The sequence below is a fragment of the Penicillium psychrofluorescens genome (assembly GCF_964197705.1).
Source record: "Penicillium psychrofluorescens genome assembly, chromosome: 3".
Lineage (NCBI taxonomy): Eukaryota > Fungi > Ascomycota > Eurotiomycetes > Eurotiales > Aspergillaceae > Penicillium > Penicillium psychrofluorescens.
The window spans coordinates 3,691,613-3,705,795 of record NC_133441.1 but is presented as its reverse complement, the minus strand read 5'-3'; the positions used below and the strand labels follow the sequence as shown (position 1 = coordinate 3,705,795).

Genomic DNA, 14,183 nt, shown 5'->3' with positions numbered 1-14,183 from the left:
CTTGAATGGTATTTTAAACGGTTCACCGGGTTCAACTCCCTACAGCCTGCCGTTGGAATTAAATCAACATAACAAAGACTCCAGAATTACGACTCCAGCTCCTCCGTCGGCACGTCCTCCAGATTCTTGCCCACAATCGCATCCGCCACCTTCCACACCTGCAAGAGGTTGTCCTCGGCAGCCGAGCAGAGAACCCACGGATCGCTGAGGTTCCAGCTAAAGTCGGAAATGCGGTTCGTGTGTCCTCCGTGCATGAAAAGGCTGTAGGAAAGAATCAGTCAGAATGTGAACAGACAATATGTAGCCAAAACACAAGAAACGTACAGCTCTGGTGGTCCGTCCTGTGCATCTTCGGGGGTCTGCTCCTCGCCCGCCCGGCTGAGGTCCCAGAACATGATTTTCCGATCGTAACTGGAGCTGGCCAATACGGACTCCTCAAATGGATTCCACGAGATGGACTGCACGGAATCGGCGTGACCTTCCAACGAATGCAGCTTCGTCTTCAGGTTGCGCAGATCCCATATCCCAATGGTCTTGTCGGCGGACCCTGTGGCCAGAATTGTCTCGGCCGCTGGGTTGAAGGAAATCGAGTTAATCGCGTCGCGGTGCTGACCCTCCGCCGAAGCAGCTGCGCGTGTGGTGTCTGCGGCACGGGTGTCGAGAATTTGGAGGGTGATATCATCGGAGACGGTTCCTATGAGAGCCGAGTGGAGAGGATGGTGCTGCACGTCATTGACGATGGAGGAGTGGTGCGTGTAGGTGCGGGTTGGGCGGACGGCCTTGTTGCCTTTGGTGTAAGTGGTGAGATCCCTACGGCGTGGGTCAGTCGTGTTTATTGTGAGTATGGCAGCTGAGACCTACCAGAGTCGGACAGTCTTGTCCTCGCTACCCGTAGCGAGATGACCAGCCTCATGAGGGTTCCAGCTGAGACCGAATCCTTCGCATTCATGGCCCAACAGCTCCATCTGGGGATTGACGGTGCCGGTCGGCAAGCTGGGATGCTTCGAGCGATCCCAGATCATCACCCGTCCATCCGTACACATCGTCGCGATGATGTTGGGATTCTGTGGCTGGTACCGGGCCTTGTTGACCTCGCCCTTGTGGTCGATCTTCTGAACGATTTCGAACTTGATTTCCATCTGAGGCTTCTTCGACGCTCCGCCATAGCCTCCAATCTCGCCTTTGTCTTCATCGTAATCATCCGGGTTGGGGACATTGGGATTGGGCAGCTGCACATGGGCAATCTGGAGGTAGTTCGGGGCATCTCCCGTGGTATGCGTGCCCAACAACAGGCGATGAGTTGAGTAAGGCTTGTCTGGGACTCTACAAGAACATGCGATTAGATGAAACACATGACACAAAGCATTGAGAGGACCTACTCCTGCTTGTCTGGCAGCCACTGGGTGCTGAGCGTTGGCCATTCTAGCGCCGTGCTCAGAATCATGTCATAGAGAAACGGCGCATTCTTCTTCCATGTTTTGTATTCTGTTCAACCCGTCAGCGGTCGTATTGTCTGGGGTGGGCAATGGGGTGCAGGCGTACCTTCGTTGATAATCTTCTCGTTGGTGTGTTCCTGCTCCTTCTCGTTCTCCTCAACACCGGCTGCCCATTCGTTAGCGGGAGTAAAGCATCTGCGGATGGGGGTGACTCACCATTATCATCCTCGTAGGGCTCCATGGTTGCCATCTGTGGTCAAGCTGATTGGGGAAGAGAAAGACAAGGGAGAGAAGGGAAGGAAGAAGAGCTGGACGCGCGAGACCGCGTTAATAGGCACTAGACCGCCTTCGGCGCTTGGCAATGACTCCGGACTTTCCACCTCTTCTTTTGCTTCCTCCACCTAACTACCGACCTATCTACCTACCTACCTACCTACCATCTCCTCACTCCGCCCTTTTCTTTTTTTGCGTTCGTCGCTTTCCTCCTTTCCTTGGGGCTGTCGACCTTGGCAATCCCTTTCTATCGACACCTTTTCCTTTCAGTCGGTTTTTGGAGGTCCACCTTCCTCAGTCGCAAATATTCTCATTCCTCCAACCTTGACTGTTACCCAACACCTTTGATCTCGGCGACTCCTTGACCGCCGTATCTGCTTGTAACGATATCTGCCTAGACGAACGTGACCCAAATTTCACCATGGGTGTTCCGAAATTCTTCCGCTGGCTGAGCGAGCGGTATCCTGCCATCTCGATGCTGATCGCAGAGAGCCGGATACCGGAATTCGACAGCCTATACCTGGATATGAACGGCATTATTCACAACTGTACCCACAAGGACAGCGATTCCCCAACGTTTCGCATGACGGAGGATCAGATGTTTATCGCCATCTTCAATTATATCGAGCATTTGTTTGGAAAGATTAAGCCCCAGAAGCTTTTTTTCATGGCCGTGGATGGTGTGGCGCCACGTGCCAAGATGAACCAACAACGAGCACGCCGATTCCGCACGGCGTTGGATGCGGAAAACGCCAAGGAGAAGGCAATCGCGCAAGGAGTGGAGATGCCAACAGAGGATGCATTCGATAGCAACTGTATTACTCCCGGTACCGAGTTCATGGCGAAACTCACGCAGCAGCTGAAATATTTCATCAACAAGAAAATCTCCGAGGACACAGACTGGCAAGGAGTCGAAATTGTGCTCTCGGGCCATGAGGTCCCGGGAGAAGGAGAACACAAGATCATGGAATATATCCGGCGCGCAAAAGCGCAGCCCGATTACCATGCGAACGTCCGCCACTGTTTATATGGCCTGGATGCTGATCTGATCATGCTGGGTCTTCTCAGCCATGACCCTCACTTCTGCCTTCTTCGAGAAGAAGTGACCTTCGGTCGCCAAGTATCGAAGAAATCCAAGGAGCTGGAACACCAGAACTTTTTTCTTTTGCACCTGAGCATGGTTCGGGAGTACTTGGAATTGGAGTTTCAGGAACTAGAGGAAGAAGGCGCTCTGCCCTTTCCATTTAACATGGAGCGTGTGATCGATGATTTCATTCTCATGGCTTTTTTTGTTGGAAACGATTTCCTTCCCAATCTGCCGAACCTGCACATCAACGAAGGCGCTCTTGCTCTCATGTTCAAGATATACAAGGAGGTGCTGCCGAAGATGGGCGGATATATCAATGAGCATGGTGTGATCAACGTGCAACGCCTGGGAACACTTGTGGAGGCCTTGAGTGACGTCGAACACCGATTTTTCGAGGCTGAAAATTCCGATGCCCAATGGATCAAGGCCAAGAAGAACGGAACCGATGGCACACTCGAAGCGCAGAAGAACCCGAAGAGTTTAACAATTACTCCGGCACAGAAAGAACTTCTGAAGCAAATCAAGAAGTACGTCTTGAACAGACCTGAGAAGGGCTCAGAAGCCAAGCCCTTGGACTTTCCGCCCACGCTGCCAGCTCGGGACCGCACTTTCATCGAAAAGCTTGCGGATGAGCTTCGAGTACCGTGGTCAACAACAGAGAATGAGAACGGGGACCGGTTCATGAGGCTCCAGCTTCCTCAACCCGAAAATGATGACGATTCCGAAGAAGGCGACGACGAAGAAGCATCCATGGCGGTCCAGCGTATCATTCGAAAGTACGAGAAAGCCAAGATTCTGGATATGACTTCCGAGGAAGCGCAGCAGGCCGCGGAGAAGAAGTATGAGGCCAAATTTGAAGAGTGGAAAGACAATTATTACCAAACTAAGTTTGGATGGGGCCTCGATAACCACGAAGAGATGAAGAAACTGACCGAGAACTACGTGCAAGGCCTGCAATGGGTCTTGTTCTACTATTACCAAGGCATTGCTTCATGGCCCTGGTTCTTCAAATACCACTACGCCCCTATGATCTCTGGTAAGCCAAACAAGTGTTTTTTGTACTACGAATACTAACAATAGAGTAGATGTGAAGAAAGGTCTCGGCGCGGACATGAACTTCCAACTGGGACAGCCTTTCCGACCTTATGAACAACTGATGGGCGTCTTGCCGGATCGCAGCAAGACGATTGTGCCCCCCGCGTACCGGGACCTGATGACTTCGCCCGAGTCTCCCATCATTGATTTCTACCCTCGTGATTTCGAACTGGACATGAACGGGAAAAAGATGGAGTGGGAAGCGGTCGTCAAAATCCCTTTTATTGAAGAAAAGCGGCTGCTGGGCGCTCTCAGGACGAGAGATCATCTACTGACCCCGGACGAGAAGGCCAGAAACGACTTTGGAGCTAGCCTCAAGTTCACCTTTTCGCCGGATGTGAACTATATCTATCCTTCTTCTATGCCTGGTGTGTTCCCGGACCTTCCGAACTGCCGTTGCATTGAAAACGTTTTCGACCTCCCCACTATGGATGGGCTGGAACCGTACTCTGGATTGATGGACGGTGTGCATTTGGGTGAGGCCGCACTGGCCGGCTTCCCCAGTCTCAAGACCTTGCCGCACTTCGGTCAGTTGGGTTTCCACGGTGTCTGCGTCTTCCAACAGGAGAGTCGCAACGAAAGCCAGGTCATCACTCTCATCGACCCCGCAAGCCGGTCGAGCGTTGAGTTGGCCAAGACGAAGCTGGGTAAACGAGTCCATGTGGGATATCCATTCCTACAAGAAGCTCTGGTGATTCGGGTTTCGGATGAGCTTTTTGATTACGTCCTTCCACCCGGGGAACAACACCCCCTTTCCATCCCCCACACCCCTCAGCAGATCGAACAATTCAAGAAGAAGGCCGATAAGATCGAAGGCACTTACAGCAGGCGTCTCGGCATGATAATTGGAGGGGTCGAGGCTATGGTGCATATTCAGCTTCTCAAGGGCATGGCCAAGACCGAAGAGGGTGCCACCGTTAAGGAATTCGCTGATATCCCCGGACAAGAGACCGACTATGCTCTTCAGGTGGTGGTTGATGAAGTGATCAACCCAGACGAGCGGTTTATCGAGCGAGAGGCGTTGCCTATCGAGGAAGAGTTCCCCGACGGCTCTCGGGCCTTTTTCTTGGGAGACTTCAATTACGGCAGACCAGTGCACGTCACCGGCTATGAAGATGGCAAGGTCAATGGGTTGATTGCGGCTGTGAAAGGTCGCGAGCCCGAGTTTGCCAAGGAGCGTGTGAACCAGGCAGAGAAATATTTCCCATACATGCCGTCATATGCTGTTGCACGCAGCCTCCGTCTGAATGCCCTGGTTCTCGCAAAGATTACTTCCTCCTTCACTGTGGAGATCGAAGGCCAGCGCGTGAATCTGGGCCTCAACCTCAAGTTTGAGGCACGGAAGCAGAAAGTCCTGGGATACTCCCGTCGCGGGGATTCCGGCTGGGAGTTCAGCCAGAAAGCCGTGGAACTGATCCAACAATACATGATCAATTTCCCCGAATTTATCGCAGGAATCCAGCGCAATCCTCAAGGCGACAAGTTCCGCCCAACCGATTTTTACCCAGAAGATGTGGCCATGCTGAAGATTAAGGAAATCCGCGACTGGCTCAAGTCTATTGAGTCGAAGAACTTTGAGCGCGTGCCACTGGATGCTGAACAGCTTGATTCTGATATGGTCATGTTGATTGAGCAGGACGCTGATCGCCTCATTCAGTCGCAGCCGCAGATGCAGCCCAAGAAGGTTCGTGGCGTCCCTCGCAGCGCTCTTCTCCGGCCTGCCGATGTCGAGCACCGCCTGGGCAACCAGACTTTCAAGCTCGGTGATCGGGTGGTGTATGCTCAGGATTCCGGCAAGGTGCCCATCGCCACGCGTGGCACTGTGGTTGGCCTGACGAGAACCCCGCGAACGCTCTTGCTTGATGTTGTCTTCGACGTCTCTTTCATGAGCGGCACAACGCTGGGAGATCGTTGCTCCCCATTCCGTGGACAAACTGTCCTGGCATCGTCTGTTCTGAACATCTCCTACCGACAACTCCTCGCTACTTCTCGCGCCGCGACTAGCCAGCAGAGCCGCACACAAGCCACCCCTTTGACAGTCGCGGGATACGGCACGCCTCTGGGACCCAACGGACAGGGCCAGCTGAAAAACGCATCGAGCCCTCCCCCGCTGCGAGGTTCTTTCCGAGGCGCCGTATCAGGACAGACCAATGGGTCCGGTCGTGGAGGTCGCGGTGGCATCAACGGCACCTTGCCGTTCCGTGACGGCCCCCCGCGTGGTCCTCGCGGCCGCGGTGGGGCCAACGGGTATCGTGGCCGTGGCGGCTACGTCAGTGTCGAGAACACTGACCCGACTGCAGGCATCGTCGAGAATAACCCCGACTTCCGCCCGCAGAACTACACCCAGGTCCCGCCGCCACAGGGCATGGAGCAACGACGCGGAAGGGGCCGTGGCCGTGGGAATGGATATCGCGGGAGAGGACGTGGCCGTGGTGGAGCTGTGCAGGCAGCTGAGTGATGATGTTGTGAATGCAGTGATTTTTTTTTGGGGGAGTGTCCTTTTTTTTTTTGTCATTGTAAGTGTACAGAATGTCTTGACTATCTACCCGGCTAGACGGCGTATACCTAGAGGTTATGCTCCGTATTGATTTTGGGAGGGAATGTGCAATGAAATACTACAGTCAACTTAGTGCTCTTACGAAGCGTTTAGCTTCGGTTCAGCCTAGATACTCAACCCTCAAAAGACGACCAATATGATAAATTGAAGATGCCACCCAACTCAACCAAGCCACCAAAAAAGCAGAATGCCATCCAAAAGACCAAAGTATGTCCAACCAGTCACAGTCCAATAGACCGTTTCCTAAAAAGGACATTCGTACTCGTGTTGGGAATGATATGCTCCCCAACAAGGATGTTGGGAGGCCTCTTCCCAATCTGACGATCTTCAAACTTGAAATCATATTCCGAGATGATGCGGCTCATGATTGCCTTGATGGTGTTCACGGCAAAGAACCTCCCCGGACACGCCTGGCGTCCGAATCCGAAATGCATGCTGGCTGGGCTGATAGTGACGAAACTGGCCGAAGCGGAGGAAGAGCCGGTAGAGGTAAACTCATTGAGCACATGTAATTGTGTCTCACTTGGATCAGACATGAGGGCATATCGATCCTCTGGATCCTGACACCAGCGGAGCCCGTCGAAGATATCCGGGTTGGAGAGGTAGGTTGCGTCCTTGCTCATAGGTCCAGCAGCGAAGCAGATGTGCGTCCCTCGGGGGAGGACGAGGCCATCTGAGAGGGTGAGGGGCTCTTTGACGATGCGGTGGAAGGATACTACAAGCAGTGAGGACGGAATTAATAATCGGCTTCGAAAAGATGAAAAGGGTGGACAGGTGACATACATTCGCCAGGTGGATTGAACCGCTGCGACTCGCGCAGGAAACTGTCCATACGGCGCTGAGCCACGAACGACGCCAGGGTAGCATTCTGCCAGCCATTCTTCAGCGTGCGAGCGACCTCATCCCTTAGAGGCGCTCGATACTCCGGCATGAGAACCAGGTCATACAGAGCCTGACACATAGCCATGCTACTGGTGTGCACAACAGCCAGACTCATAAGAATGAGAAGATGATGCGCCAACAGATCGGGATCCCTGTCCACCTCTTCCTCGGCCATCTCCATCATCCACTGCAAGAAGTCATCTGGTTTCACGTAGGCAGGATCATTAGCCTGCTCGGCAGCTCTACGCTCGAGGATCATGGGCACGAACAGGTCGTTTTTCACGAACCGTAGCTGTTCTTTCATCTCTCGCACGCAGGGAAGGAAAGGCGCTATCAGGGGCCGGAGCCAGGCGGGGAATGGGCGGAGGAGGAATACTGTGATCCCGACATTGACGGAGTATCTGCTTGCGGTATCTAGCCATTTCTCGTTACGTCGGAGGGCATCGCCGCCGACTACGCGCGAGGTTGCGCGCGCAATTAGTTGGACGAACATCTCGTGTGCTTGGATGGGGACCCAGTCATCTGGATATTGGGTTAATGGGAGGTTAATGTCTGCTCGGCTTTAAACTCCGTGCTTTTTTTCCATTTACGCACCTTCGCATTCGGGGAGTACAGTGTCAAAGGCATAGCGCAGCTCATCGAGGACCCAGGGAGTGATTCGTCCTGATCAATTGTCAATATGCCTTCGTCAAAGATTGTGATGGAGAGCGCACCTATAGTTGGAGTCAACCTCTTTCGAACCGTCGCTGATGGCAGGGCACTATTGATTAGGATATTGGTGAAATCTCCCAGCGCGTTCTGTAGAGACAGGGAGATAGCTAATCAGCTCCTGAAAAAAGAAACCATAGACGGAAGACCTTTTACCTCATATTGTGCGTCCAGAGAGCTGATGACTGAAGCAGGCAGTTTCCTCAGCTCCTCCGTGTATTTCACAGGCAGAACGACTACTTCGCCATCTGCTGTTAGCATGCGAAACGGACAATCCTTATACTGCTTGTAACCACGATAGATCAGCGACGCAGCTTTGGGGTAGTAGATGAGTCGATTAACGAAGTCGGGAAGATAGCGGTTGAATTTGAGGATGGGAATGTGCTTGAGCGAGGTATTTGACTGCGCTCGCGGTAGTAGATAGACTACGAGCAGCAGCGCCACTATCAGAGGCCAGATGGCAAGCATATCTACTTCGAAATGCATCGGTGGCTGTAGCCTGAGGCGGAGGGAGAGTTCTGAGTGTGATAGAGGTGCCAGAATCGTGGGAGAATGCTGTCGTTTTGGGAGGGAGATCTAGGGAAAGACGGAGGAAGACAAAGAAATAGCCCTAGCGTGTACCCTTGTACCCTTCCCCCCCCCGGTGTGGGGGAGACAAAGAAGGAAAACGGATTAATTGCACCGAGACGCCTGGGACCTCTATTCTAGAAGAAGAAACTGTACAAACAAACGCCAGGCACAGATGCAGGTAGAGTTACAAGAGAGACAAAAACATGAAGCCATCATTCAAGACCGATCCACTCCCCCTCTCCATTCACATCAGATTCCGCATCATCCATCTGGTCGTCAGGGCCGTTGCCTTCAAGCGATTGAACGGCGATCAAAGCGCTAGTCGGATTCTTGGCTGCGAGAACGGGCTGAGAAAGCAGGTAGTTGAGATCGTAGAGGTTCTTTTCCGTCAATCGCTTGAGATTCTCCCGAATATCATCGATGACGCGCTGGACAGCGCGCAGTTCCGGTGCAAAGGTTCCGGAGTTATCTTTGAAATACCGGCCATGGCTGCTGAGGAGCGATTCAATCCACAGCAGATTAAACTCGAGATGGGGGGTTTCTTCTGCTGCGTGTGCGACGAAACGGAGAAGACGAGGTAGGTAGACGGTGGGCACAGACCGGACCACGTGCGGGATATCCGATGGAGAAATCCCCTCATATACGGCACGGATGAGTGTGGATTCGTTCAACCGGAATGCCATGATCAGCGCCTTCAGGAAAGTGCTGTCATCGTCCACGGTGTTGGAATCGGATGCCGCCTTCGCGGCATCTAGTGTGGCAAGGATGGTCGACGGGGTGATGGTAATGTCGAGATCGAAGGGGTCGAAGAGGAAATCGGTGTCCACTCCGTAAACCAGTAGGCCCTCTGTGGAAGCAGCACAGAATGACCGGCCAGTGGGTGCAAAGTCGACCGATGTCACCCGTACTTCCGGACGGGTAGTACGTGCGCCGGCGTCGCCGCGTTTTGCGCCTGGAAGAGTACGGTCAACCCGGTCTTCCCGATCAGATGCCTCGCCAGTCTCATCGATGAGGGCGCGTGGGCCGGCCTCGGTCAAGTCCCGGCTGTTTAGGAACTCCTGCGTGCCGTCGATCGACGTGTTAACCGAAACGGTGAATTTCTTGATTAGAGACCCCGTTCCGACATCGTACAAGCAGATAAACTTGCTGTTCCCACCGGCCAGAATACAGCTGCCATCCGCACTGTACCTGATCCGATTGAAGGATTTGGTCCCTGCCGCACTGGCGGCAGTCCGACGGTCCGAGACTTTACGTCCTCCAGAGACGTCACGACGACCGTCAATATTACCTTGCTGCACCGCATCCGTGATAGACCAGAATGAGAGTTGTCCATCAAGCGTTGACGCGGCAACTTGCTGTCCATCAGGGCGGAAAGCCACGCTGAGGACATCGGACATCAGGTGAAGAGGCTCGCTCGTCTGTGTCCGACCGAAGATGCTCCAGATTCGCACCGTATGATCCCAACTGCCACTGACAAGATGGTTTCCATCTGCGGCGAATGCAAGACTCGAGACAGGGCCCTCGTGGCCAGAAAGCTGGTCGAGAAGCTGCCCAGTCTGCACCGACCACACGTGGATGTCAAAAGAATCAGGCGAGCCGGCACAGACCACCTCGCCGCTGGGGTCCACTGCCAGAGAGGAAAATGACAGCCGGGACGGCGCAGTAAATGTTCGGAAATTGCGGTAGCGGATCAGATCCCAAGCCCGAATTGAGCCATCCAGAGATGCTGTGAAGAGAACACTTCCCTTCTTGGCAAACTCGCAGGCGGTAACACCGCTCGTGTGCTCCGTAAAGGTCACAATACAGAAGCCCGACTTGACATCCCAGACCTTGATCTTGCCATCATCGGCCGCAGTCACGATCTTCTGGCCGTCGGGGGAATAGACCAGGGCATTCATGGAATCGAGGTGACCTTGCTGCTTCAGGATGTAGGATTCAGACTGCCACTCCCAGACCAGCAGCTGGCCGTGTTTTGAAGAGCCGAATGCCAGCCATTCACCAGACTGGTTGATAGTCACAACGTCAATGTTGCTTTGAGAGACACTAAGCATATCCCCGTTAGTTAAGAGACTTTCTTTTGAGTCTATTGGGTCAAACTTACCTCAGCAGGTGAATCATGTTGAACTCTGGCAGATCATACAACCCGAACAAGCCATTGGAGAAGCCGACAACTAGCAAGTTGGACGGGCCGTGGAAGGCCGCACAGTTGACCTTGGCGTCATTCTGCATGAAGAAATCCTTTTTGACAATTCTCCACCGAGCTTCGGCAATATCATCCATTGTGTCTGGATCTTTCTTAGCGACATACTCCCAGCGGAATAGCGCGCCGTCTTCGCTGACAGTGTATATCTATGAGATTCGTTAGAGCTGGCTCTGACCACGGACGTCCTTCTCTTACCAATTCCTGGTTACCAGAGAAATATGCAGCCACCACACCCTGTCTATGTCCAGCCAACGTCGTTGGCTCAAATCCTTCCTCGGGATCCAAGCTCCACACGCGCGCCGTCAGGTCCTTGGAGGAAGTGAGTAGGAACCGCGAATCGCTCGACCACTCAATACTCCGGAGGGTGTCGAAATGCGCGGCAAGGTCCCGGTGTAGCACGAATGGTGCAAATTCAATCTCGCCATTGGTCTCGGTCCCTGGGGTGGAAGGTGTCTGCCAGATCTGCAGGCGTCTGCCCACACCTACCGCAAAATGCCGTCCCGAGGGGGAGAATTTGAGGGCAGACACCCGTCCCTTGAAGGAAAAATGGTGAATTGCGATCCGGCGTTGGAAATTGGTCAGGATTGCTCGGCCATTTTCGTCAACGGTCAGCAGGAGATTGCCTCTGGGGGACAGATCGAGGCGGTCGATGCTAGTGCGGTGGGCAAATGGCAAGGTATAGGAGGTGTTACTGGTCAGGAAATGTCAGCAAGCCCACCAGATTGTCTCACGGAGTGTACGTACTGGACCAGGTCAAAGACCGAGACTCGATTGCCTACTGGCGAGAGCAAGCAGGTGCCATCTGGGGTGAAGAGCAGATTTCCTTTGCGATACACGGTCCCCAAGAGATTGGAGAACTGGGCAGTCAGTACATTTGTCGGCCATATCCACATCCACGGCCACACCCACTCACCTTGAAGTCTGTCTTCATGGCTGCAGTGCAATCCTCTCTTTCGTGCTTCACCAAAAAATTATGGTCGCGCCGGCACATGATAAGACCACCGGATCATCCATGCTCCGAACCCGGGCCCGAACAGGGATAGCGGCCACGCTAGACCCAGATAGGCAAGGACTAAGCTATACTCCAGAAAACGAAAGGAGATTCAGGGGGAAGGCGCGATGGGCCACACCTCGAGCTTCACTTTCTTCTGCTTCCCTTTTCCTCGCTTTTCCTTCCCCCCTTCCCTTCCCCATCACCGAGGAGTCTCCCGCTTCTTATCTTCTTTGGATTTTCTTCCGCTGCGGACCTTCCTTTGTCTTTCTCCTGACCGGTGAATTTGCCGCACACCCCCCCTATCGCCCACCATGTCGACAACGGAGACCGCCACGCCCATTGGCATTGCCAATGTAAGTCACGTCACACACAATCACAGCCCCCAACACAACAGATGGCTAATCGGAGTTTCTTCCTCTCTAGCTCCCCAACCAGCGGTGTGTACATCCTAGCGTTCCGATGAGTGGGCATGAGCGAAGATTCTAATCGAACATCGGTATAGGCACAAGATTGTCGCGAAACGGGGTGCAGCCTTTACCATCATGGTGTGTCTAGACAAATCGGTCGGTCGGTCGGTCCAACGGCTAATGATATCCTTCAATAGGTCGCAGGAGAGTCGGGACTAGGAAAAACGACCTTCATCAACACCCTGTTCTCCACCACCATCAAGAACTATGCCGACCACAAGCGCCGTCACCAGAAGCAGATTGATCGGACTGTCGAGATTGAGATCACCAAGGCTGAGCTGGAGGAGAAGTTTTTCAAAGGTTTGGGATCCGCGCAGTCGACCGATGTGGATGTTTTTCTGACCGACCGGTTCCTCTCCAGTCCGCCTGACCGTCATTGATACCCCCGGCTTTGGCGACTATGTCAACAACCGTGACTCCTGGCAGCCCATTATCGAGTTCCTGGATGACCAGCACGAGTCGTACATGCTCCAGGAGCAGCAGCCCCGCCGCACCGACAAGATTGACATGCGTGTGCACGCCTGTCTGTACTTCATCCGCCCGACCGGTCACACCCTGAAGCCGCTGGATATCGAGGTCATGAAGCGCCTGAGCTCCCGTGTCAACCTGATCCCCGTTGTTGCCAAGGCCGATACCCTGAGCCACGCCGACCTGGCCCGCTACAAGGAGAGAGTGAGTGGCAAATTGGATGGATTACTCAATTGATAACTGACAAGCGACCAGATCCGCGCTGTTATCGAGGCCCAGGGCATCAAAATCTACTCGCCGCCCGTCGAGGAGGATGATGAGCACGCCGCTACCCACGCCAAGGCTCTGATGGCCGCCATGCCTTTCGCCGTGATCGGTTCGGAGAAGGATGTCAAGGCCAACGACGGCCGTGTGGTGAAGGGTCGCCAATACGCCTGGGGTGTGGCCGAGGTGGAGAACGAGGACCACTGCGACTTCAAGAAGCTCCGCTCGATCCTCATCCGCACCCACATGCTTGACCTCATCCACACCACCGAGGAATCGCACTACGAGGCCTACCGGGCGCAGCAGATGGAGACGCGCAAGTTCGGCGAGGCCCGGCCCCGCAAGCTGGACAATCCCAAGTTCAAGGAGGAAGAGGAGAGCCTGCGCAAGCGTTTCACCGAGCAGGTCAAGGTCGAAGAGCAGCGCTTCCGCCAGTGGGAGCAGAAGCTCATCTCCGAGAGAGACCGCCTCAACAAGGACCTCGAGGCCACTCATGCTGCGTATGTATTCCCCGTGCTTCTGCCCAAATCCTTACTGACCGTCATCCAGGATCAAATCGCTCGAGCAGGAAATCGAGGGCTTGCAGGGCTCGAGCACCCGCAGCCATGGCCGCCGTTAGAGACGTGTGGGAGAACCTTCAAAAGGGTAGCAGTAGTAGAAGCGTGTTTGTTTTCGTTCTTGAGTACCCCGATGTCTTGCCGTTTGTGGGAGGGCGCACCTTCGCGCCTCGAGGGGCTTCGTTCTGTTTGTTATATCCATTTACCGCTGGTAGCTAGCGATGGTGTCTCTACAACCTTGATAATAACCCCCCTCATCGAGCATTCCGTATTAATATGTAGTTATTGATCATCCCCACGCACCGGATTGTAGATCTAGGGAAGTTTCACGAAAAACGTTCCGAATTTATTATTACTCGCGAGCAGGCCTCATTATTCGCATATACTAGGCCATAGCAAGGCGGCATTTCCTCGCTCCACTACTCGCTCCGTAGAATCGGCTTGCTTCCCTTCCCCTTCGAGATCCGAAAGCCTCCCCCGCTCACCCCTTCAGATTGGCAAGTTATAATGCACTCAATAGACTGCGTAGATTGTGAGCATGGTCGCAAATTGAGTATATGAAGCTACAAGAGCAAGTACGATTTGGTAACTTTTTTACTAGATATTTGATACAATTAAGAAT

General features: G+C 53.6%; 5 protein-coding genes across 5 annotated transcripts; 2 read left to right on the top strand and 3 right to left on the bottom strand.

The window, feature by feature from the left end:
- Window positions 1–86: 86 nt before the first annotated feature.
- On the bottom strand, window positions 87–1,677 carry PFLUO_LOCUS5525 (Histone acetyltransferase type B subunit 2; the record flags this gene model as incomplete). The annotated part of the gene is made up of 6 exons (XM_073782978.1): window positions 87–261; window positions 325–810; window positions 862–1,323; window positions 1,380–1,485; window positions 1,543–1,602; window positions 1,653–1,677. 6 exons carry the CDS (start codon window positions 1,675–1,677, stop codon window positions 87–89), a joined length of 1,314 nt encoding a protein of 437 aa, XP_073639579.1.
- Window positions 1,678–2,130: 453 nt separating this feature from the next.
- PFLUO_LOCUS5524 (exonuclease II Exo2) lies at window positions 2,131–6,349 on the top strand (the record flags this gene model as incomplete). The annotated part of the gene is made up of 2 exons (XM_073782976.1): window positions 2,131–3,832; window positions 3,882–6,349. The coding sequence occupies 2 exons, from the start codon at window positions 2,131–2,133 to the stop codon at window positions 6,347–6,349; spliced, it is 4,170 nt and encodes a 1,389-aa protein (XP_073639578.1).
- Window positions 6,350–6,669: 320 nt separating this feature from the next.
- On the bottom strand, window positions 6,670–8,524 carry PFLUO_LOCUS5523 (uncharacterized protein; the record flags this gene model as incomplete). Its single annotated transcript, XM_073782975.1, has 5 exons — window positions 6,670–7,163; window positions 7,232–7,852; window positions 7,925–7,993; window positions 8,044–8,128; window positions 8,195–8,524. The coding sequence occupies 5 exons, from the start codon at window positions 8,522–8,524 to the stop codon at window positions 6,670–6,672; spliced, it is 1,599 nt and encodes a 532-aa protein (XP_073639577.1).
- A 296-nt stretch (window positions 8,525–8,820) lies between these two features.
- On the bottom strand, window positions 8,821–11,742 carry PFLUO_LOCUS5522 (U3 snoRNP protein; the record flags this gene model as incomplete). Its single annotated transcript, XM_073782974.1, has 5 exons — window positions 8,821–10,651; window positions 10,710–10,957; window positions 11,007–11,502; window positions 11,556–11,668; window positions 11,725–11,742. The coding sequence occupies 5 exons, from the start codon at window positions 11,740–11,742 to the stop codon at window positions 8,821–8,823; spliced, it is 2,706 nt and encodes a 901-aa protein (XP_073639576.1).
- A 374-nt stretch (window positions 11,743–12,116) lies between these two features.
- On the top strand, window positions 12,117–13,623 carry PFLUO_LOCUS5521 (Septin spn4; the record flags this gene model as incomplete). Its single annotated transcript, XM_073782973.1, has 7 exons — window positions 12,117–12,158; window positions 12,229–12,242; window positions 12,308–12,350; window positions 12,410–12,572; window positions 12,634–12,944; window positions 12,996–13,504; window positions 13,554–13,623. The coding sequence occupies 7 exons, from the start codon at window positions 12,117–12,119 to the stop codon at window positions 13,621–13,623; spliced, it is 1,152 nt and encodes a 383-aa protein (XP_073639575.1).
- Between the last annotated feature and the right edge of the window lie 560 nt (window positions 13,624–14,183).